Source organism: Pseudopodoces humilis, chromosome 24, assembly GCF_049639895.1.
Source record: "Pseudopodoces humilis isolate 2021_Gansu_Grassland_sample_001 chromosome 24, ASM4963989v1, whole genome shotgun sequence".
NCBI lineage: Eukaryota > Metazoa > Chordata > Aves > Passeriformes > Paridae > Pseudopodoces > Pseudopodoces humilis.
Window position 1 is genome coordinate 6,799,666 of NC_142223.1, and position 22,036 is coordinate 6,821,701.

The following is a 22,036-nucleotide window of genomic DNA, read 5'->3' on the forward strand; positions in this document are numbered from 1 at the left end:
AGTTGTGTAAGAATTTGGTTTTTCCTGCCTGGGAATGAACTGAGGTGACAACTCTGCTCCCTCTGACTGTCCCCACACCACCACGGGGACAGAGACACCCCAAAAACTCTCGCCACAATCCCGGAAAAAGGGCAAAGATGAGCCTTAAGGTCCCTTCCCACACAAACCATTCCATGGTTTCAAAAGCTGGGGGAATCCCTGCTCCAGAGACTCCTCCAAATAACTCCAAGCCACACTCATCGTTGGGTTGTTTGATGCTTTTATTTATCACATGTAAAAACACTACGGTCTGTCTGCAGGTACCTCTTGCTGCACTGCAAATCACACAGCTCCAAACGTTGAAGATCAGACAGGCAGAGAAGGGAACTAAAGTGTTGATGCCCGGAATCACAATGTCATGACCCCTGAGGGTGTTAAATACACAGAACACCCCCAGGGACTGTTCTACAGAAGCAGCAGAGCATTACAATTAACAGACCAGAGTTGGTGAAAACACTGGGTGAAGGGATCATCTAGGGGATAAGAGGACCTGCAGACTGGTCTTCTCCTTCAGCTGCCCTTATCTTTCTAGTACAAGTAATTGTGATCTAAGTCAATGACTAGTGCTGAACCAGAACAGGGGACTTTTCCATACTTAGTTGACACGAGGGTTCCTGAAGTTCCTCCCAGCAAAGCGAGCCTTGCTGCCGAGCTCCTCCTCAATTCTGATGAAAGGACAGAGAGCACTGGGTGTCAGCAGCCAGCAGAGAAGCCCTGCACTAGCACAGCCACAGGCTTCACACTGAACACCTGATCCACATCCCAGCCCTGGAGGTCCTGCACTGACCAGGCAGCTCCCACCAAGCCCCTGCACACCGGGGCAGGGCCACACACCTCACACAACCCAAATGTTTCTGATGCTCGCCCAGGAACTGCCTCAGGAACAGAGGACAATGTCTCAGTCCAGCATCACAGCATGCTTGGTGTGATCTGTTCTGGACCTCACCCACCCAGCAGCCACAAGCCCCTCTGCCAGGGCATGTCCTGCAGCTGCAGGTGTTTCTGAGGGGCAAAGCCCAAGCTGTGCCCCCAGAGCAGCAGCAGAATGAAAGCCCTTTCCCAGTCCCAGGCTCACCTCAGCAGCTGGTTGTACTTGGCCAGACGCTCGGATCGGCACGGGGCACCGGTTTTGATCTGAGAGGGAAATCAAAAAGCTAGTGAGGAACTCTGAAGTGCCAACAGAACTTGCTCAGAGTAATCAGCATCATCAGAAGCTCTGCTTGGGCATCAGGCTCAGTATCTGCACATGCAAACACAAGAGCTCTTGGGAGCAATAGAGGTTGTTCATTTGCTATCAGCTGCAGGACCAGGAAACCCCAGGACAGCCACTGGAGCCAGGACCTCTGACACTGCTGGTTAAAGGTGAGTTTGCACAAGATAAGGTGTTCCCATGTCACACTCCATTAACAAATCAGCTCCCTGCAAACAGTCACAGCAAATCTGCACCCCTGGAGGCAGGGCAGTGCACCATGGCTTTGGTTTCACCACAAAATTATCCCATCAAGCAAACAGCCAAACTGCAGCAGCTGCAGATACCAACCTGGCCAGTGCAGAGACCCACTACCAGGTCAGCAATGAAGGTGTCTTCTGTCTCTCCGGAGCGGTGGCTCACCATCACACCCCAGCCATTGGACTGGGCCAGCTTGCAGCTGCAAGGGATCAAGAGAAGAAGCTCACACCACACCCTGTGCCCAGCAGCCTTTGCTCCAGTGACACTGCCAAGGGGCAGCACAGGACTGCCTGTTGGGACAGGGCAGGGGCACAGGACAAGGTGATCAGGAGCTGCTGTCACAGACACTCAGACCCTGGGAAGCTGCTAAGGGCACCCATGTGACGTCAGGACCATGAAGGTACAGGTTTGTCAATGTCCTCTATCAGTTAATAACAGTTCTCTCTTCACAGATACCCCAATAGATTTCTGTTCCCCTAGACCTGCTCTGTGTTATCTCCTGCAGTTAAAACCAGCCCCACCCTGGCCCAGAGGGCAGAACTTACGCCTGTAGGGACTCTGTCACGGAGCCGATCTGGTTGACCTTGAGGAGGAGGCAGTTGCAGGCCTTCTCATCCACAGCCTTGGCAATTCTCTTTGGGTTGGTCACAGTCAGATCATCACCAACCACCTGGATGTTGACACTGCCAGTGAACTTCTTCCAGGCACCCCAGTCATCCTGGTCAAAGGGGTCTTCAATGGACACAACTGCGGAGGGACACAGCAGCTTTAGGACAATGCCAGCACTAAGGTCTGGTCTGGATGAGTGGTACCAAAGTGCTGCAGACAAGTGCTACCCACTTCCCAGAACATTCCTGAGACCCCAGGAGGCTGAGCAGGGCAGGAGCTCGGGCTGCACGCCGACTCCTTCCTTCATTGATCAGCCCCGATTCACCACCACCACATCGTGCTTCTCACTGAAGAGCAACTTACCAGGGTAGTTCTTGACAAAGCCCTTGTACAGGTCAGCCAGCTGGTCAGGAGAGATGTATCTGCTGGGATCATCAGGGGATTTGAAGTCCAGGTCGTACTTCCCGTCGCGGTAGAACTCGGAGGCAGCCACGTCCATGCCAATGACCACCTTGTCCGTGTAGCCAGCCTTGGCGATGGCCGTCTTCAGCAGCTCCAGAGCTGTAACACAGAGCTCCTGAGTGCCTGCCAGCCATCCCAACCACAAAGCTCTTCATTTCCCAACAGCACCACACTCATTGGCAAACAATCTCCCTTAGCCCCTTCAGAAAACCCAAAGGAAAAGGTTCTTAAATTCTCCTTCTTCTGAACTGACTGGAACAAGATATTACTTTAATACTGCTTTTAGCTTGTAATACCCTTGAGACACCATTATGGGATTCCTAATCTCTTCAGGCAGGACTACATGTCAGCCCAGAAAGCTTAATACCAAATGATTTCACATCCTCTTTCAACTTTATGCATGTGGGCAGGAAGCAGCGCCTGCACTCTAATCCCTTTTAGCTCCTGAGCAGGTGTTGACCATGGAAGTGCTGAGCATCCAAACCCTGTCAGCAAGGAGATAGAGCCTGCCTCTGCACAGGAGAGCCCTCCTGGCATCCACGTGTTCTCCACGTGCTCATTTACCTGCACAAGAGGGGACAGAACCACTCAGCACAAGTCTCTGCATACTGCCCACTGTGCTGCTGTTTGGCAGAGTCCCAGGCACCCCTGAGCTGCAGGGGAGCAGCTGGGATCAGCCAGGCTGTTTGCAGCAGGAAGCTTAGCTCAAGTGTTTTCTTTTGTTGTTGGGTTGGTTTTTTGTTTGGGTTATTTTTGCGGGGGTTTGGTTGTGTTTTGTAAGATGCTAATGTAGCACAAACTGCAAAAGCAGCTGCTGCCAGCAACAAAAATTCCTTGGAATGTAATTGTCATTCAAGGTCATCTTCACCAGTGTCTGCAAGGGTACAGACACAGCAAAGCTGCATGTGACACTGGGACTCAGAAATGCCACAATTGTTGGTGCTGTCTCAGTATCTTCAGAAAGGGCAGCACAGTTCACCAGTCCCCTCCACAATAACAAAACCAAATAAAGTCAACTCAACTGAGCTCACTTTCCACTGCCTTGTTAGCAGCTCCATCTCTGGAGAGGCAGAAAAAGCTCCTCTGGTACAGTTTTTGTAGGAACAGAGACTTTGCTTCCCACAGACAAACTGCCTCTCCCACAGGTTCCTGAACAGAACTGTTTGGCCATGGAAGCAGCAACTGCCTCAGCTTCCCAGGCAAACCTTCGTGCCCTCCCACACACCACCAGGCAGAGCACAAACTGTTTTCCCTCTTTGCAGAAAAACAACTCCACTCATCTCTGTCTGCTGACTTCTGGAACACCTGCAGTGCACAGATGTTCCCACATCACTTTTCAACTGGAAGGGCACAAGATTCCCTAAAGCTGCTACAGGAATGAGAGTAATGAGGCATTGAAGTAAAAACCATCCTGTCAAATTGCACAGACTGATGTCCAAGGGAATACCTGACCACATCAGGATGTCTGGCAGGGTAAGAAACAGAGCAAAGACACAGCAGGAAGTTCTACCCCTTTGAGCTGATAGCCTGCCCAATATTGATGACAGGCAGGATCAATGGGATCATTCTCCAGCTGTCAGTTACATCTCCTCCCACACTTGGCTCATCCTTACCTTCTTTGTTTTCCAGGATGTTGGGGGCAAAGCCACCCTCATCCCCCACATTGGTGGCATCCTTGCCATACTTCTCCTTGATGACGTTCTTGAGGTTGTGGTAGACCTCTGCCCCGACACGCATGGCGTCCTTGAAGCTGTCTGCCCCCACGGGCAGGATCATGAACTCCTGCATGGCCAGCTTGTTGCCAGCGTGGGAGCCCCCGTTGATCACGTTGAAAGCCTTGGAGGAACCAGGAAAAGCCAGGTTGGAACATGGTAACAGCCCTCACATTCACATTCTCTAGAGCTTGATCCAAGAGCAGCAGTCAAGTCAAACCAAGGCCTGCCCCACCCAGGCACTTACGGGAACCGGGAGAATGACTTCTGGATTTCCAGCAAGGTCAGCGATGTGACGGTACAGGGGAACACCCTTCTCAGCAGCACCAGCTTTGCACACAGCCAGAGACACACCCAGGATGGCATTAGCACCAAATTTGGCTGAAATGGGAAGGAATTGTTTAGAGAAATGTCTTTATAAAAAGAGACTCAGCAATACCAGCCCATGGTTTGCATTGCGGCAGTGCACAGCACAAGGCCATACGCTGGCTGTTGGTTCTGGTAAATAGAAATCTATTGACCCATCTTTTCACCCCTCAGTGCAACACAAAGCCCACTCACATTTGTTCTCTGTCCCATCCATTTCCAGCATCAGCTTGTCAATCTTTTCTTGCTCCACAACGTTCACATTCTGCAGAGAAGGAACCGAAACACTGTTTGACAGCAAGCACAGGTGCACAAACCCTCACCTGCCCACCACTGCACTGACACCCCTTGCTCAAGGGCAGCTACCAAGGGCTGACCAGACCAATTCCTGTCATTATCACACAGCAGCAGCTCAAGGCTGACAGCTGAGCTGGATGTGCCATCACTTTACCAATTATCACTTAGTTCTGCACCAGCCTTTGTAGGCAGGGCTTAGTGCCCACTAAGCAGAGGCAGCTCACTTCTCTAGATCCCCTTCCAAATTACCCTGCTTAGATAAAACCCAGCCCCTCTGCATCACTCAGCCACTCTTTGAAGCATAAATCAGCTTGTATCCCAGCTGCACCATGGCAGCTCCCAGGGGCTGAAGTGTTTCAGCACACTACAACACCAGGCTGCTGGAGAGTGTTTCATTACGTGTTAGATATGCACTCATTAAGTAAATTAAGTAAAACCATGGCTGTGGTCAGTTTGTTCACATGCACTCCAACACATGGGCTGACACTCCCCAGGTTACACACCACAGAGGATGGTTTGGACACTGCCTGGCTGTAGATGTTAAGAGAAGACAGATTGCTCCTACCTTGCTAATCAGTGCAGGTGCAATCGTTTTATTGACGTGCTCAACAGCTTTTGAGACACCTGGAAGGAACAAGCAAATCAGACACTGGTCAACACACAGGTTATGCAGGGATTAGTAGGGGATGTCAGGAACATCCAGGAAAACCACCTCATGCTACCCCAGCCCCAGTCCAAGCTGAGCTCACAGCCAGGTCTGCACACTGAGAGGCCCCTGGCTGGACTGGGAGGCACACGAAGGATGCATTGGCAAGGAATTGTCCAGGAATGCCAGGTTAGTCTGCCAGGCCATGCACTGGAGAGACTCATCTGAGTGCCAGGGCTGCACTGGGAGCACATCCATTACCTGTGTGCACAGTGCTGTGGCCAGGAACTCATTAACATATTTAACAGCTCTGGAGACACCTGACAGAAGCGAAACGGACACCAGAGTCAAGGCACAGGTGCAGACTCACAGCCAACCCCACAGGAAGGCAGGAGAGGACACACAGGCAGCACTGAGCCATGGACTAAACACAAACAGCTCAAAGAGCACAGGAAGCTGTGCAAGGCTCTGTTTGGGCTCCTAACCCAGGCCCCTGTAACTCTGCCATCACCACTGCTGGCCCAAGCCTCAAGAGCTGAATGACAGCACTTAGAGGTTTTTGGATGGGCTCTCCCATCACCTCACAGAACCCAGGAGTAAGGGGAGGAAAAAAGGTTTCCCCAGAAGTTACACACACAGCAGCTCAGGCATTTCACTACCTGGCACTATTGTGTACCACTGCTATAGCATCACCTTATTTACTGTGCAGTGTTTAAAGACTTCCAAAAACCTAAGCTTCAGAATGATGAATGCTAATTGATGGCATTGTAAACCATATTAATTGCTTTCTCAAATGGTCTGAGTCTGCAGACCTCTATTACAAAAGGCCTACCAGCTATCTGCAACTCATCCTGTTTGATGATTATTTTTTCATAACTTGTGTTATTTCCCAGCTGACAAAGCCCCTCAGCTACAGCCTGTTAACTACAGGCTAATTAATTGCCATTAAGAACTGCCCATAGGATCAGACCTAACAGGTCTGAGCACACACACATTTAGCACAGTGAGGTAAACACACATCTAACTCTTTGCAAGAAAAAGTGCCCTGGGTAAACAGCACAAGAGCCTCAGGTTTTAGGGACATTCAGTCATCCAGGTATTTATTCTCTGTTAAGGTATTAACAATCATGAATCTTCTAAGACAAGGCTCTTTAAGTTCAATTCAGTAGTTATCCACTTTAATTGCTCTTAATCAGCAAAAATATTTCAGTTTCTTTTCACCTGACTGGCAGGAAAGTTTGAAAATAATTCTCTCCTCCAGCCAAAAGTCAAGATGATTGCTTACACTTCAAAGGCATCGCCAATGCTTTCAGAGCAGCAAGTTAAGAAGGAGCCCTGACTGTCCAAGCTCCCAGAATAATCATGAGAAGTACTGCTGGGATGTTTATTAGGTAATGACATCTTGTTTGCAGCTATTCATTCTCACCCATTCTTGTTCCCAAGCCATCCTGGTGACTGCTGGGTTTAGCTTCTTTTCAGAACACACAACCAGTCCCCAGACAAGTGAAATACTACACCACTAACACAAACTTCAGTGTCCTGGCTACCTGTCCTGGCAGACAAAGAGCCCCAGAGGGCTGTTTGTGGGGTCTGGAACAGAGGCACCTTCCAGGACTACCAGTGCAGAGCTGCACATTTGCCATGGACAGCAGCTGGCACAAAACCTCAGGTTCAGGATTTAACATGCTGGGATCTAAGGAGTCTGCAGTGTCAGAGCTGACAGATTTAAATGTTCTGGGAAAATTCTGTCCACAAAAAGACCTTGTGACTAACTGCAGGATGACCAAGGCTTTTGGAGCTGGCAGTTTAGATGCCCTTACAACACTGGTAAAGCACTCTGCCACGCACCAACACAGCACAGGAGGAGCAGGGTGACAAAGTACACCCGGACACATTGTACCAGAGACATTGTCACCTGGCTGGGTGTGCCCAGCTGCACACACCCACCTGTGCAGGTGCCCTGCAGCACCATTCAGCTGCACTGCTGGAGGCAGAGTCACCCTCCAGGCTGTGCCCAGGAAACCAAGCCAGGTCCCTCAGCTTTGCCTCTGCCCCAGCCCACAGCTGCCAGGCACTGCTGTCCCTCCCTGAGTGCCCTCAGCCCCTGCTCAGCTGCCAGCCCTTGTGCAGAACAGACAGGGCACCAGGAGCCCAGCACATGCAGCCCTGTCCCGGGGCTCTCTGGGTGCCCAGGCCCAGGTTTACCTTTGCCCATGTAGCGTGTCTTGTCATTGTCACGAAGCTCCAGAGCCTCATAGATTCCAGTTGAGGCACCGCTGGGAACAGCAGCTCTGAACAGACCTGTTCACAAGAGGAAAAAACACCTTGGCACACTCCAACCCACAAAACATCCTCCAGCCAGACACCACTCCAGCCTGCCACACACTTCCAGCCCTGGAGCTGGGAGAGGGACTCTCTAAACCACACTTCTGCTCACATACAGAGTGATCCTACCAGGGCTTTCTTCTCATTTACAGCAGCACTGATTTATCAGCATCTCCCTCACACTGATCAACAGCAAACTGTCCTCCTCTTCCACTGTGCATTTCAAGAGTTAAGGAAGGCATCCATTCCCCTTCCAAAAAGATAGCTTCATTCACTGGATCTGCTTTTTAAGAGCAAGGCAAGCTCTTAAATTCTTCCAGGATATGGCATAAAAGGGACAATTAGGAGACCTGTTTTGTTAACAGGAGTTCTGAGCTCTTCTGACCACAGCAGAGCCACCCAGACAGCCCATTTCTTCAGCCAAGCATGCTGAACTTGGAGCAAATCTGCACAATGGAGCCTGCTCTGCCTGGGGTTCAAGATGCCAACTTCAGCCTCCAGTCTTTTCCCTTATCCCACTAAATCACGGAGCTTAGTGGGGGCAGTCTCATTAAATGACTGCATTAATCTTTTGAGGCAGAAAGATCAGCTCTTTAGTCAGTGTATTACAGCCATTGTGTTTGCTCATTCCACCAAACCACATTGGTATGAGTTTGCACAATGCTTTTGTCAGATCCCATCAGATGTGGGATGAACAACTAACAAACCAAGGGAAAGTCCTACAATAATTAAAAATATGTTACATGTGAAAGCCCAATTAGACAAGTTCTTCAGTCATGCCCGAGTACTTAGGCAGAGAAAAAATCATTACCCAAAATTCAACTGTGCAGAAGATTGTGTCATTACAGAAAGCCACTGCAGACAAAATAAGAATTAAACTTCAAGGGTACTCATACAGAGTGTGGGGAGCACTGACAACCAGGCCCATTAGCAGCTGCTCGAGGACAGGGGGCAGGAACAAAGGCCTTAACTCAGAATTTCCAGGTGCTATCCCAGTTTATGCTGGGGAAAGGGAAGGAGGACAGGTTTGGAACAGCTCTCACACAGTTCAAGCTGTAAGAAGCAGCACCCTTCAAAAAACCTGCACTGCCCAGGCCAGGAGCTCAAGCTCAGCGAACTCATCCAAGAGAATGAGGCAGAGGCTTTTCCTGCAAGTCTCACAGCAAGTTCCAACAAGTTTTATGTGTGGAGGAAAAAGCACAGCTCCACTGCTAGAACAGGGCAGGTTGTGTACTTCTGAGGGCCTCGAATTCTATCAGATCTAAGCCAGGGATAAACACCTGCAGCTGAGGACTCACCTTTGTTGGTGTAGAGGTCTACCTCAACAGTGGGATTCCCACGGGAGTCAAAGATTTCACGGGCGTGGATCTTGGTAATAGACATCTTTAGTACCTGAAAAGAGGAGCTTAGAATTACTCATTGAATGGTTTGGGTTGGAAGGGACCATAAAGCTCAATCCCACACCCTGCCATGGCAGTGACACCTTCACCAGACCAGGCTGCTGGATGAGCCTCATCCAGCCTGGCCTGGAACATTCTCAGGGATGGGGCAGCCACAGCTTCCCTGGACAAGCTCTTCCAGTGTCCCATGGCTTTTATTATTAAAAAAATCACTTATGTGCAAGGGACAATCTCTTTTGATGTTCCCAAAAGACTTGAACTGCAGTATCATCAGACCCTAGACAGAACAGCAGGAGCAAGTGACAAATCTAAAAGAACATCACCTCACCAGGCCAGAGCAGTGAAGAGATCCCAAAACAGCAACTCTCTGCTATCAGTTCGGAGTTCTTTTTGATAAGAGACCAGAATGCAATAGCTCTCAGTATGCAGAGTGCTCTTAGTATGCACAGCAGCTGCTCAGAGCCAAACGGAACCAGTGACGAAGGAGAAGCAGTCACAGCTCTCATTAAAAGCTTGCATTAATAGTTACACCCTGTTGAGCATTTACAGGAATAGTTTTTCCTCTTAATTTTTCCTCTTAAAAGGAATAAAAATCCCCCTGATCTTTTGAATACTTCCTTTTTCCTTTCTCACACTTATCCACTTCAGAAAACTGCAGTAAGGGAATTCTTATGTAAGCCCAGCTACATTTTAAAAGTCAAGTCATACACATGCCTGTAAGCCATCGACTGGCACCAAACCCAGCCCATCTGCACAGAAGAAAACTCAGCCTCAGACACAGAACTATCTGGAAGCCAGTTTTTTGGCAAGCCAATGAGGGTGGCAACCCTGTTTACAGAAACGGTCATGAATCCTTCCACAGTTACTGCAAAGTTAAAAAAAACATGACCTTAGAAATGCTGCTGCTGGTTCAGAGTCTGTGAGGGGGTAGCTGCACACACTGCTGCCCCCACAGCAAACTCTGCCCTCCCCAGCTCAAAAGCACAGGCAGCCTTTGCTTTCAAGTGTCCCTTCCAGCTGCCCTGCCCCTGCACGGTGTCTAAGGTTTCAGTCGGACCCCCACACTGACACATGATAGGACTAAAATATGGAACAAGACCACTTCTTCAAGCTGACCTTCATGCTGCCACGACTGAGCTCCAGTCTGTGAACACACAAGCTAGAAATAAATCCCTGCAACCCTCTGCTTATCAGTCCCACCCACACGAACGCTCCGCTCTCTGCAGATGCACTGAGCAGTCGCTAATAGGAAGAATGCCCACTTATCCAAAAAGGGCTTTCAGAACCGATCAGGCTGGCACCTGCTAAACCTTATTTTCATTTTTAGAACCTTGGCTTTGCCACAAAACTTGAGGTGCCTCAATCTTTGAAAGCACATCCAGCTCCCTGTAACTCTGAGTGCAGAGCCAGAGCTGTTTGTTGACCTTCACGAAGGAGGCACTTGAGGAATACACACTGCTTCCACTGGGAATGTCTGCCAGGTCAGACATTACTCCAACATCCTTAACAAAGAACCAGAGTCCTTCCCTTTTCTGCAGAAAGAAGCATTTCACAGCACTGCATCACCCCAGAAATTCTTGATGCTCCTTTTGAAAATTCCCCCACTCCTGTGTTCAAGAAACAAATCTTCCATTTGACCTGTAGGGTAGAAGTGATGCTGTTTAGCTCACCACGATGTATTCTGCCTCAACCAACTCATCTAGAACACAAGGGTCAGCCCCTGTGTGCCCAGGTTTAACCATGAAAATGCTGACTGAGGGCAGAGAGGTCACAGCTGCACTGTCTGCTCAGACCTTTGTCCTCTGCCAAACACGCAAATACCACGGTGGTATTTAACGAGCACATTGCCTTAAACCTTTTTTTGCAGCATAATCTGCTGACAAGGTCACTGTCTCCCTTCAGGGGGAAGCCACACACTCCAGCTTGCCTGGCCTAACCAGGAGCAGTGAGTATCTACTCCAAGGGTAAGTTACAACCCTCTGCCAGCTCTGAGGACCTTTTTCACTACCTGCTTAAGTCTAAGAAATCACCACTTATTCCTTGTCTGACCCCATGCCCTGCACAGGGAATGCAGTACTCTCAACTGGAGATTACTCCAACTGAAAATTATTTCCAAATATTTTTTTTTATAGCAAACCCTGTCCAAAACCTGTCCTTGTGAGCTATTTTGCAGCCACACTTCTCTAAAATCAATACAGGGTTAAGGCTGAGCACTGCAAGTATCTGAATGGAGATTTAAAAAGCAGCACTAAAGTTTAGCCATAGAAGTAACTGCCCTAGTGAGTGTCTTATTACAGGCCTGCCACATTTATCAGTGGAAGCCTCTCTCGAAGCTTAAATGTCCTTATGACCGTAACTCTCATACCACCAGTGCTCTGAAAAAAGCTGAGACCTTTGAGTGCACTCTATCAGATCCCAACGTATTAATTCCCCTGCCAAAGCATTCCTAGAAACAGGACAAATGTGCACATTCCATCCCTGCTCCTCTGCACTCCACGGGGTATTAATTCACCTCTACAACATGATCCAACGGGTTCTAAAGGATGCCTGGCAGGGAGCAAATCACAGACACGTTCAACCACTTTCTCTCTCCGTGTTTAGTAAGATGGAGGCCTGAAACTGCGTTGGCTCACCCTGTGGGTTTGGATGACAAACTTCACTATTTCCTGCCAGGCTGAGAGAGCCCCGGCCCTTCCCTGTGACTCAGCAGGCAAATAACGGAGCAGGAGAGAGCTCAGGATCCTCTCGGGCAGCCCTGCGGAGGCAGGATGGTTAACAGGCAGCTCTTTATCCACAGGGGCTTCTCCCCACCAGCGCTGCCTTGGGTTAACGAGCACCTAACTGCCCACCAAGAGACCTCAGGCACAGATAGAGTGCCAGCAAACGTTAAATATTTGAGATGGGAAGCTGAAGGACAGCCACTAAAGAGAGGAAGGTCCAAATCATCGCACGCAATCCGAGAGCGACTGTTAATGATTAAAAGAAAGAGGTTAAACTCTGCCTTTGAGGATACCCTGACCCGTCATATTCCCTTGATTCTACCCCCGCCTTGACCCACCATATTCCCCTGATTCTGCCCCCGCCTTGACCCAGAACATCCCCCCCGTTTTTAACCCCCACCCCCGCACACTGCCGGGGCTCGGGCCGCCGCAGGCCCTCCCTTCCCCGCCGGTGCTGCGGGAACACACAGCGGCCTGCAGCCCCCGGGGACCACCGAGCCTCGGCCCGGCCCTTTGCCACGGGGACGGCTGGGGCTCGGCGGCTGCTACGTGGGGAGGGGGAAACCGCGGCCTCTCGGCCCGCGGGGGGCTGAGCGGGGGGCGCTGCGGCCGCCGCACTCACCGCTGTGCCGGCAGCCCCGCTCCGCAGCCGCACCGTTGTCGCCGCCCCGGCTCTGACTGAGACCGAGCGGCTCGCTGCCCGCCCGGCTATAGCCGCCCTCGCGCGCAGGGCCCGCCCCCCGCCCGCGCCCATTGGCCGGCACCGCCCCGCGCCGCGCTCCGATTGGCTGCGGCCTCCTCGCGCCAGCGGCGGGCTCGCGTGCGTGCGCTACGTGCGGCCGGGCCGCGGCCGCGTGGAAAATCCCCGCGCGAGGGGGCGGGGCCGGCGCGGCCCACGTGGGCGGGGGGAGCGGGCGGGACCATGCGGAGAGAAGCGCGGGGGGAGCCGTGAGGGACTCCATGGCGGAGGGAGCGGCCTGGCTCGGGAGCGACGCTGGACATCAGCCGCTTCCAAAACCCTGCCGCGCCCAGACACGCCTCCCACTGTCCCAAGCTTGCTCCAAGCCCCGTCCGTCCTGGCCTTGGGCACTTTCAGAGTTATCCTTCATCCAAAGTTCCCTGGACACCCTGTGCCAGAACCTCACCACCCTCACAGGGAATTTCTTCCTACTCTCCAATGGAAACCTGCCCTCTGTCGGTTTGAACCCATTCCCCCGTGTCCTGTCACTACTTGCCCGTATAAGCAGTCCAGCCCCATTTCTCCTCTAAGTTCCCCTCAGGCGCTGGAAGGCCACAGTGAGGCCGCCCAGAGCTGCTCTCCAGACAGAACAATCCCAATCCCCTCAGCCTTTCCTCACAATTGTGTCCATCCGGACACTGTGTCCAGTTCTGGGCTCTTCAGTACAAGAAGGACAAGGAGCTACAGGAGAGGGTCCCGTGGAGGCCACAGAATTGGGGTCTGGAGCATCTCCCTGATGAGGAGAGACTGGGAGCCCCAGGGAGACTGAGAGCGTGAGGGCAAAATGAGTAAAGCTGAAAAGAGGAAGGCTGCAATGGGGGTGTGTGTTTGTAACAGTGCCAGGGAAAGGTTAATTGCAAACACAAGAAATATTCACTCTGACTTTGACATGAATAACCATCACACATCCTGGGGGGAAGAAGGGAGAATGTGATGGGCTGTGACACCTCAGTGTGCCAGCAGGAACCCAAACTTTTCCAAGTGTTCTGCTGGGATGTGCACCTGGGACAGTGGCAGGTGTCCCTGGCGTGGGATGGATTGAGCTTCAAGGTCCCACCAACCCAAACCGTTCTGTGTTCTGTCTGTGATGATGTGGCAGTGCCCAGCTCACCCTGCCTGCACCAACAAAGCCATTTTATTGCTCACAGATCAGTGAAGCTCCTCCAGCCCTGCCTCACCCTGCCAGCCTGTGCCTGATGTACCTTCTGGGCACATTTTTCATTCCTTCCTCAGAACATCCCCTCGGGGCAAGCTTAAAGTCTAATAAAGAGCAAAGGAAGTCTGCTGGACTGACCTTGCTGAGGCCTTCCACGGTAGCCTCAATGCCCTGTGAGTGGGGCTGGGACAGCAGTGTTATAGGTACATATTATATTGTTGGCTTTTTGCAAACATTAAAATGAATGTTATGTGTATAAGAATGGGAAATTTTGTTGTATTAATATAGTTTTCTTTATTTCTGTTAGAAATAGTGATATAATACATATATGTTAGGCTATGGCATAGTATTAAAATAAAAACTGCTTTTGTTTGTATAACCCAAAGACTGAGAAAAAAAAAATAGCTAGAGAACTCCTTCATTTGTAAACTATCTTATTCAGATGACAACAGCAGTGACCAGAATTCTGGGGGGAGGAATTTATTGCATTTCTGGTATCAGGGAATGTAAATCTCGATGGCAATAGATTGATCTGTTGGGAAGGGGGCAAGAGAAAACTAAACAGAAGAACACCAAAGATCCTAAGAAGAATGTATGAATATGTATGAGAATTTATGGATATGTAGTAGGATTCTGTTTTTAAGGGACAATCCTTTGTTAGTAAGGTGTGCTCTCTTGGCTGAATGCAGAGACACCCGGCCGTATCCGTATACTTTATTTTTTTCTCCTAATTGTTCTTTTATTAAACTTTTAAATTCTATAAAAATGATGTGAACGTCGTTTTTCACAGCAGGTTCCCCAGCAGGAGAAGCTCAGTGCCAGGCAGGCACTGTGACAGTGCCCTGTGTCCCACGTGCCCGCTGCGTGCGGGGTTTGTGCTTCCCCCGCAGCTCCGTGTGCCTCACAGCCATCAGTGGGGTCACGGTGCTGCTGAGATAAAGCACTCCTGGGCAGGAAAAGCCCTTGCAATTAAACTGTCACACGTAGATAATTCTTTGAAGTGCCAACCCCTGTGAAACTGCACATTGTACCCCTTGGCAGCACTGGCTTATCCTGCAGCCTTACCCTTCCTGGGGTGAGGGCAAGAGAGGGGAACGTTCCCTGTAAAAACACATTCCAGATGCTGGAAATCGTAAAGTTGCATTTTTATGCTGGTTAACTGCTGGATTAGAGATGCCTTACTATCTTTGCAATTCGTAAAAGTGCCTTTATTGTCATGATGGAAAATCACACAGAGGTGTCAAGTCTTATAATGAGCTAAAGAAAATGGAGCACAAGAAAGCCTGAGGCTGAGGGAAATTAATATTGTAGTAGCCGAGCAAAGGCTGATGCTGAAGTACAGCAGGGTGCTCTTTGGGGACAAAACGCATTCTGAAAGGTCATAATTGGCTTGGTGGGGGGCAGAAGTGGGGTTTAAAGCAAACCCCCTGCCTGGAGCACTGAGCTCTTGCCTTATTCCCATTCAAGCAAACCAAAGCTGTGGGGGAGAATGGCTGTGGGAGACCAGCCTAAACCCCTCCTTGTGAGGAAGAGCTCAGAACTCACCAGGAGGAGTTTGGGACTTGTCCCCTGCCTCTCTCTCCTTCCCTTGTGGGCACAGAGGCAACACAAAGCAGATTTCCTCAGCTGGAGTGTGAGCAATGAGCCGAGTGCTGAGAGCCTGCATTCCCATCCCCGCAGGACCCCTGGCCACCGACGCCGTGCCAGGAGCCACGCTGGCCCCGTGTCCCCGGGCAGCCACAGCTGGGGACACTGGCAGCAGGGCTCAGGCACCCCTGAGCACCAGCCTGGCACTGTTCAGGTGTTGGTATGACTTTTTCCTGGATCAGCAGATTTAAAATTGCACTGTGCCATACACGTTAAAATTAAACTCAGAGCTGATATTAAAAACGCCGCTGCTCAGTCGTGTATCCTGCCTGATTTTTCTTTTTGTCCTCCTTCAAAGAGCATCCCCAAGGCTATGGGATTTCTAGGAAGAATGGGTTTCTTTGGGAATCCAAGCTCGTTACCAGTTTATCAAATACTCAGTACACTCTTAAAATATTTCACGGTTTGGAAGGGGCCTGTATGGCTGATGGGGTGGACACTGGGGACAGAGAGTCTGGGGACACATAAATCCAGTGTCCCCATTGACAGCCCACGCAGGAACACTAACACAGCAGAGGAACTGCTGATGGAGCAGATGGGGAAAAGCCACCGGCACAGACCTGGCTCCCAGGCATCCACCAGCAGCCAGAAACGGAGAACGGCTCTCAGGAGCAAAATCCCTCCGCTGCAAGGCCTCACATTCCTTGTGCTCTACAGGTAAAATCTGAAGCGTGATAAATTGTTGGATTGCGTGCTGATGAGCACAAAGCTCATCAACCGGGCCAGCCTCTCCCTGCCCTGCCTAGAGCAGCTGGGCAGGAGCAGAGTGTGAAACCACAGGTTCAGGCAGCTGAGGGTGCCAAGGCAGAGCAGAACCACCACAGATCGAGACTTGTTGGCGATGCATTCAAGTGTTAGCTGTGCAGGGCGTGAGCTTTCGGAGCACCTTGAAGGCACTTCCTGCATGCTCAGGGACTTCTCCTTGCCCCCAGAGCCTCCCAGAACACCTCAAGATGTGTCTGGGTGGCTGCGGGAGCACCTCCCTCCCGCTCCAGCACTCCAGCCTGTTTGTGCTCCGAGCAGGCTCCTTCGGGAGGGCAGCTCTGCATCGCAGGGAGCCAGGCTTTGCACCACACCTCAGCACAGGTGGCATCTCCAGAGGGAAACCATCACATGCAGACGTGAGAGCTCTCATTCAGATTTCTGCTCTTCACTGACCCTGCAGATCCCGCTGGGTTTAAGGAACGTTCATTGGAAAGGTAACGGCAGAGTGACTCGTGTTCTTTCCGGGTGCCTTCAATTGTGGAACGACTGCTTAAGATGTTTTCTTCCAGGCATTCAGGACCTCCTCTGACTCTACATCCTTCTCCCTCACTTTCCATCACATACTCTGCCATGTCTTTGTCCCACAGCTTCAGCTGGCACATGAATAGTGAAATGGCTGGAGGTGACAGACCATGGCTTTCTTAATGCTCTTAACTTCCAACAGGTCTTCATTATCCTGTCTTCTCCCAGGGCTTTAGGGAAGGGCTGGTTAGAACATAGTGGTTCCTGTGGGCAGCTGTGAACGTGCAGTGTGGGTCCATCCCCAGCCTCCCTGAGGGCTGTGTGAGACACTCGGGTACCAGGCAGGAGATTTATTCTTTACTGCTGTAAATGCTGACCTACATTTACAGCTACCACATCCATTTCCAGGGCAATGGTTATTTGGAAAGCAACCAATGCATGAATCAGGGTGCTGATATCAGAGTACATTTCCCAGGAGCCGATGATCTGATATGGTTATTTGTAGGGAGACTGAAAGCTTCTGAACCAGCTGGATATTAATTGCCAGGAGCTGTGGATCCAAAGGCCATAGCTGCTTGTTGGAACCACGCTGAAACCATGAAGTAATGCTCTCTATAGGGGCCAGAGTGCAAGTCCTGCACTGCCTCTCACAGGGTGCCTGAGGCCCCTTGCTGAGCAGGGCCTGCCCCCTCTCTTTGAAATATATTCCACTATAAAGGGGAGAGCAAGCTAGGAATTGATTAGCCATTAAAATTGTATTTGGTCTTCAGGGTTGGGGTTTTTTGAATGATAACCTGAAAAAAAAAAAAAGAGTAGTCCAGTAACAACTCATTTGTTTCCTTAATGAGTGCAAAATACTTATGTAAAGCACAGGAGTTATCAAGCAGGATTCTCTTGCCACAGAACAGGTACAGCACAGACAGCAGGATTTACATTTCCTTCATGTTGTCTTCCTGCCTTAAAAACCAACTTCATTCTCATGGGAAACACTTCCAGCTCCCATCATCACTTTTAGCTCCTCAGAGGGCAGAGGTGATGAGCTGCTGGGAGAGGAGGGACTGAGGGCACTTTGCTCCTCCTGAAGGTCCCTGCAATGACCTTACCTGCAGAAAAAGCCACTGCAGAGCTGAGCAAGCAAACACTGGGGCAGTGATGACCTCGGGAAAGCAGGGACTGGTTCCTTGGTCACTGAAATTGGGTGTGTCTGTCCCCAGTTTGGATCTCAATGCAGCCCATTGAAGTCTGCTTTTATCATCAAAAGGCCATGTCTGGATTGGCACCAGAGATACCCATGTAAAACATGTAAAACCATGTAAAACCATGTAAAACATGTAAAACCATGTAAAACCATGTAAAACACAGCATCTCTGTCAAGGCTGGTTTGCTGCAGGGGCTAGAAAGGAAGTTTAAGGCGGCATCTCCTTGTAGTCACTTCTTCAAAGTCATTTCCATCTCTGGTCCTGCTGGGATCTCTCAGCTTTCCTCATCTTTCCCCTGTTTTACCATGGACTGTTTTGCTTTTGGGAAAACAAGCAAAACCCATCCCTCAGGTGTGGCCTCTTCATCAGGTGCTGAATGAGCTGCACCTTTCTGATCCCTTAGCACTGAGCGGCTGCTCCTCGCCTTGGGGCTGAAGGTCCTGCACTGGTCCTGCAGCAGGTTCTCCACGTGCCTGGAGAGCGGAGTGCCATGCCTTTGGAGAGTGTGTCCCCTCCTGTGCACACTTCTGGGATCGCTGCTCTGCTCTGCCCTGCTGAGCTGTGCAGGGGTTAATGAGTTCCTGCTTACACAGCTTTTTGAAGATGAAAAGTGCCGTGGAAGGGCTCTGTTATTGTTACCACGTATGAAGAGGTCTGTACCAGACCCAACCGTATTGTGTTTGGCCACTGGATGTCACAGCTGCTCAACACACAATGCAGCTGAAAGCAGAAAGGAAAAGTGCTTACCCAGCAATGGGCAGCAGCAGTTTCCAGAGCCTTTACTTGTTCTGTGCACTGTGTTGGTTTGTTAAGGGGCTTGGGGTCTTCTCTGTTTGTGCACTGCTAATGTTGATTTTCAGAGAGATGGAGCAGCAGTTGTGCTTCCCCTGCCTGCCATAACACCGGGAGATGAGGAGCAAGCTGGGCATTTTTAGGGGGAGCAGTGCAGACACGTATAAAGCACCAATTACACCGAGAACAGGTATTGGCACACGCTGCCCAGCCGCCTTGCCACTGAGTTATTCCTTCTCTGTCCCATCCAGAGCACAGCACAGAGCCCTGGGATGATGGAAACATTTCTCCAAGGCTCTCTCTGGGCACAGCTCCTTCCATCCCCACGCTCAGACCACATTCCAGTGCTCCTCACACTCAATGCAGTGGCAAGTTTGGCCTCCCCCTTCCTGATCCTGCCTTCAGCCTTTGCTTTCTTCCAAAGTCTCAAGCAGAGATCCAGAACATGAAATCCCCTTTCAGCAAAGTCTGTAGAGCAGCCCTAAAGAGACATTACAAGAGCTGTAATGACATTTCCTGGAAATGAAAATGAAGAGGGATTATTTGACCATGTTCTCTCCTTTTTATAGCATCACATTGTCCTTTTCTCCACCTTGGGGAAATGGCAGTGAAAGGCTGCTCCTGCCCATGGTGCAGCGAGGTGATAACCACCCCAGAAGTGATGTGAACATTAAAAAGGGAAAACTATTTTAAGATAATCCAAGGGTTACGGCTATAACTAAGAGTAATTGGCTGAAACTGAGCAAAAGAAAATTTAGGTTGACAATGAGCTGCAGGTAGCTAATGCTGAGATCTGTTAGACCGTGAAATGGAATTCGCAGAGGAAACCTCTCTGCTTTCAAATGGGCAAATCCTGCCTTTAGGAGCACTGGTGTAGATCTCTGGTGTCTATCTTTGACTGCCTCAAAGCCCATTTCTTCCACAAAGCTTCAGCAGAATCATAAAGGTGTCTGAATTTATATCAGAAGAAGGTAAGAAGGTGTCCCTGCCCATGGCAGAGGGTTGGACTAGATATTCTTTAAGGTCACTTGCAAACCAAACCATTCTGTGATTCTATGATTAAATTTAGTCAAATACATCAAAATATTGTATAAGATGAAGGAGGTCTAAAGGGATTGTGTGAACTGGAGAAATGAATTCCAGTGCTTTTCTACCTCTGTGATCTCTGTTTGTACTTGAAAACCAGGGGCAAAAAGAGAAGAAAAAAAGAGAGCATGGGCAAAATATCAAAGAAAAGAGGGCCAGTTTTGGAAATAAGATGTAGAAACATTACAGGAATAAAAGACTCTCGTGTTTCAGTCTGCACAGCTATTGTCAGCTTTCCTCATGGGTCTGGGCCTGCCAGCACTGGCTGATCTTTGCCTTTCATAAAACTTATGTAGGCTCTGGATCCCTTCACTCATCCAGCACATCCTCAGCAGAGAGAGCTCTGTTTGAAAAGGTTTTAGACTCACTTAGAAAAACCTGCATGGCCTGATTGAAGGCACTCTGTCCATCTCACTTCAAACAGCCTGTTCCTGGTCAAATGTTTGCTGGGCTGGGGAGTGATGCAGCTCTTACTGCAAGCCCTGATGGAATTCCTGCTGATTCAGAGGCAGAGGAGTTAACCCTTTCAAGTTCTGGGTCAAAGGAGCACCGAGGTCTGAGCCAGCTGCTTCAAAGCCACATCAAGGTTTTAATGTGGCCACCAATACTCAGAATGTCAGACTTGAGCTGAGCTTTAGGCCAGCGAGGACAGAGAGAATAGCCTGGGAGAAGCAGGATTTAAAAGATGGCAAAGAGTCAGGGGAAACTGTAGAGATAAAAGTGAAGTGCATGGAAGCCAACGATGTGGGATAAAAGGCTTATTTCCTACTGCAGTCCAGGCGGGAGGGGGAAGGCTGAGGTCGGTGTGAAAGTTCCCTGCCTCTGGGAAGAAACCGTGCCACGGATATTCATGGCTGAGACACAACATCAGATTTTCTCTGGCTAAATCTCTGTGCAGAGATGAGTCCTGTTCCAGTCTCCACCTGTGAACCCCCAGCTTACCTGAGGCTCAGTGCTGCTGTGCTACCTGGAGTTCCCAGGCACTGTGTCCATTCTTCTCTCCAGCAATTATGTCCAGGTAACAAAAGAGCTGACCAAGACAAGCCTCAGGCCAGCCAGGTTTAATGCCACATACATTAAAAAAGCTCTAAGAACCAGCAACCAGTGGTTGATATGGGCAGTACTTTATACAGGAGGACTTCCATAACATTCAGCTCGTAGTTAGAAGCTCAGTGTCCAAATACATTTAAAGAACTTAATTAAAATTATTGTTCTGTCCTAACCCCAAAACAAATTCATGCTTTGTGCCCTTAGTAAATCCTTTCAATGGATTGCTCTGTCTTCACAGAATCACAGAATGGTTTGGGTTAGAAGGGACCTTAAAGACTAATAAGAATAATTTGAGCTAACACAGATGTGGGTTTTGGATATGCTGAGCGCCCACAGCTCCTGCTGATGTCAAGTGAAATGTCACAAATGTTGCAAATGCTCCATTAAAAATTAATTCACTGTCATCTCCAGTTTCCTGGCACTGGTACATTCCCAAATGGGCTTTATTTCAAGTCCTTTGTGCAGCCTGGGCTGGCTGATCAATGAAGCCCAGGCAGGGGAAGCAGCTTGTTGCTGTGGGACATCCATTCCCCGTCCCCTGCTGCACTCAGGGGCGGGTGACAGGAGAGATGCTCCAGTGCAGAGGTGACCTCCTGTGCCCGACCCTTCCTCACACCCTCCTGTGCTGCTGTGTGGAATCCTCAAGTGCAAAGAGGTATAAAACCCCCAAATTTCACCCTCAGCTAATTTCAAAGCCTATTTACACAACTGGATACACAAGGATTAAGAAGTGCATTGCAGGGCAGGTTTGCTTAGTTTGGTCCTTGCACAGTTCAGTGCAACCGTCAGAATAAATGACTTCTTCAGAGGAGAGAGGGAAAAAACACATTTGGTTAATCAGCTCAGTATTAATCAGCAGTCCCCAAAGATGAAATATGCACTGCACAAACCAGCAACCCAGGAAAGGCCTTTTTTATGTTAACAATTCACTTGCAAAGAATGAGATTTTGAGTAAAATACCTGCTTCTGTTCTTCAGCACAGAAATCCGAGTTCACGTGGCACCTGCAGCTCACCTGTGCCTCTTACTGTGGAATTGCTGTTTGTCATACTGTTGTTATTTGTAGAATCACAGAATGAGCAGACTGCCTGTGCTGCAGTGTCTTGGGGCCTGTC

General features: G+C 49.9%; 1 protein-coding gene across 2 annotated transcripts; it reads right to left on the reverse strand.

Annotated features, from left to right (window-relative positions):
• Window positions 1-242: 242 nt before the first annotated feature.
• On the reverse strand, window positions 243-12,804 carry ENO1 (enolase 1). 2 transcript variants are annotated; one of them, XM_005530447.3, is made up of 12 exons: window positions 12,649-12,804; window positions 9,205-9,298; window positions 7,787-7,882; window positions 5,843-5,901; window positions 4,834-4,903; window positions 4,520-4,653; window positions 4,174-4,396; window positions 2,462-2,659; window positions 2,035-2,236; window positions 1,580-1,688; window positions 1,115-1,173; window positions 243-704 (listed from the first exon to the last, which is right to left on the reverse strand). In XM_005530447.3, the coding sequence occupies exons 1-12, from the start codon at window positions 12,778-12,780 to the stop codon at window positions 635-637; spliced, it is 1,446 nt and encodes a 481-aa protein (XP_005530504.2). In that variant the 5' UTR covers window positions 12,781-12,804; the 3' UTR covers window positions 243-634. The 2 variants fall into 2 exon arrangements, with proteins under 2 accessions (XP_005530504.2, XP_005530503.2); XM_005530446.2 differs by lacking the exon at window positions 5,843-5,901 and adding an exon at window positions 5,501-5,559 and having other exon boundaries at window positions 12,649-12,803.
• Between the last annotated feature and the right edge of the window lie 9,232 nt (window positions 12,805-22,036).

Coding starts and splice junctions, on each gene's coding strand:
- ENO1 (XM_005530447.3), bottom strand. CDS start 12,780: ATGGGCGCGGGCGGGGGGCGGGCCCTGCGCGCGAGGGCGGCTATAGCC. Junction 7,883..9,204: donor AGACCTCTACACCAACAAAG/GTGAGTCCTCAG, acceptor TCTTGTGAACAG/GTCTGTTCAGAGCTGCTGTT. Junction 4,397..4,519: donor AAGTCATTCTCCCGGTTCCC/GTAAGTGCCTGG, acceptor GGTTCCTCCAAG/GCTTTCAACGTGATCAACGG.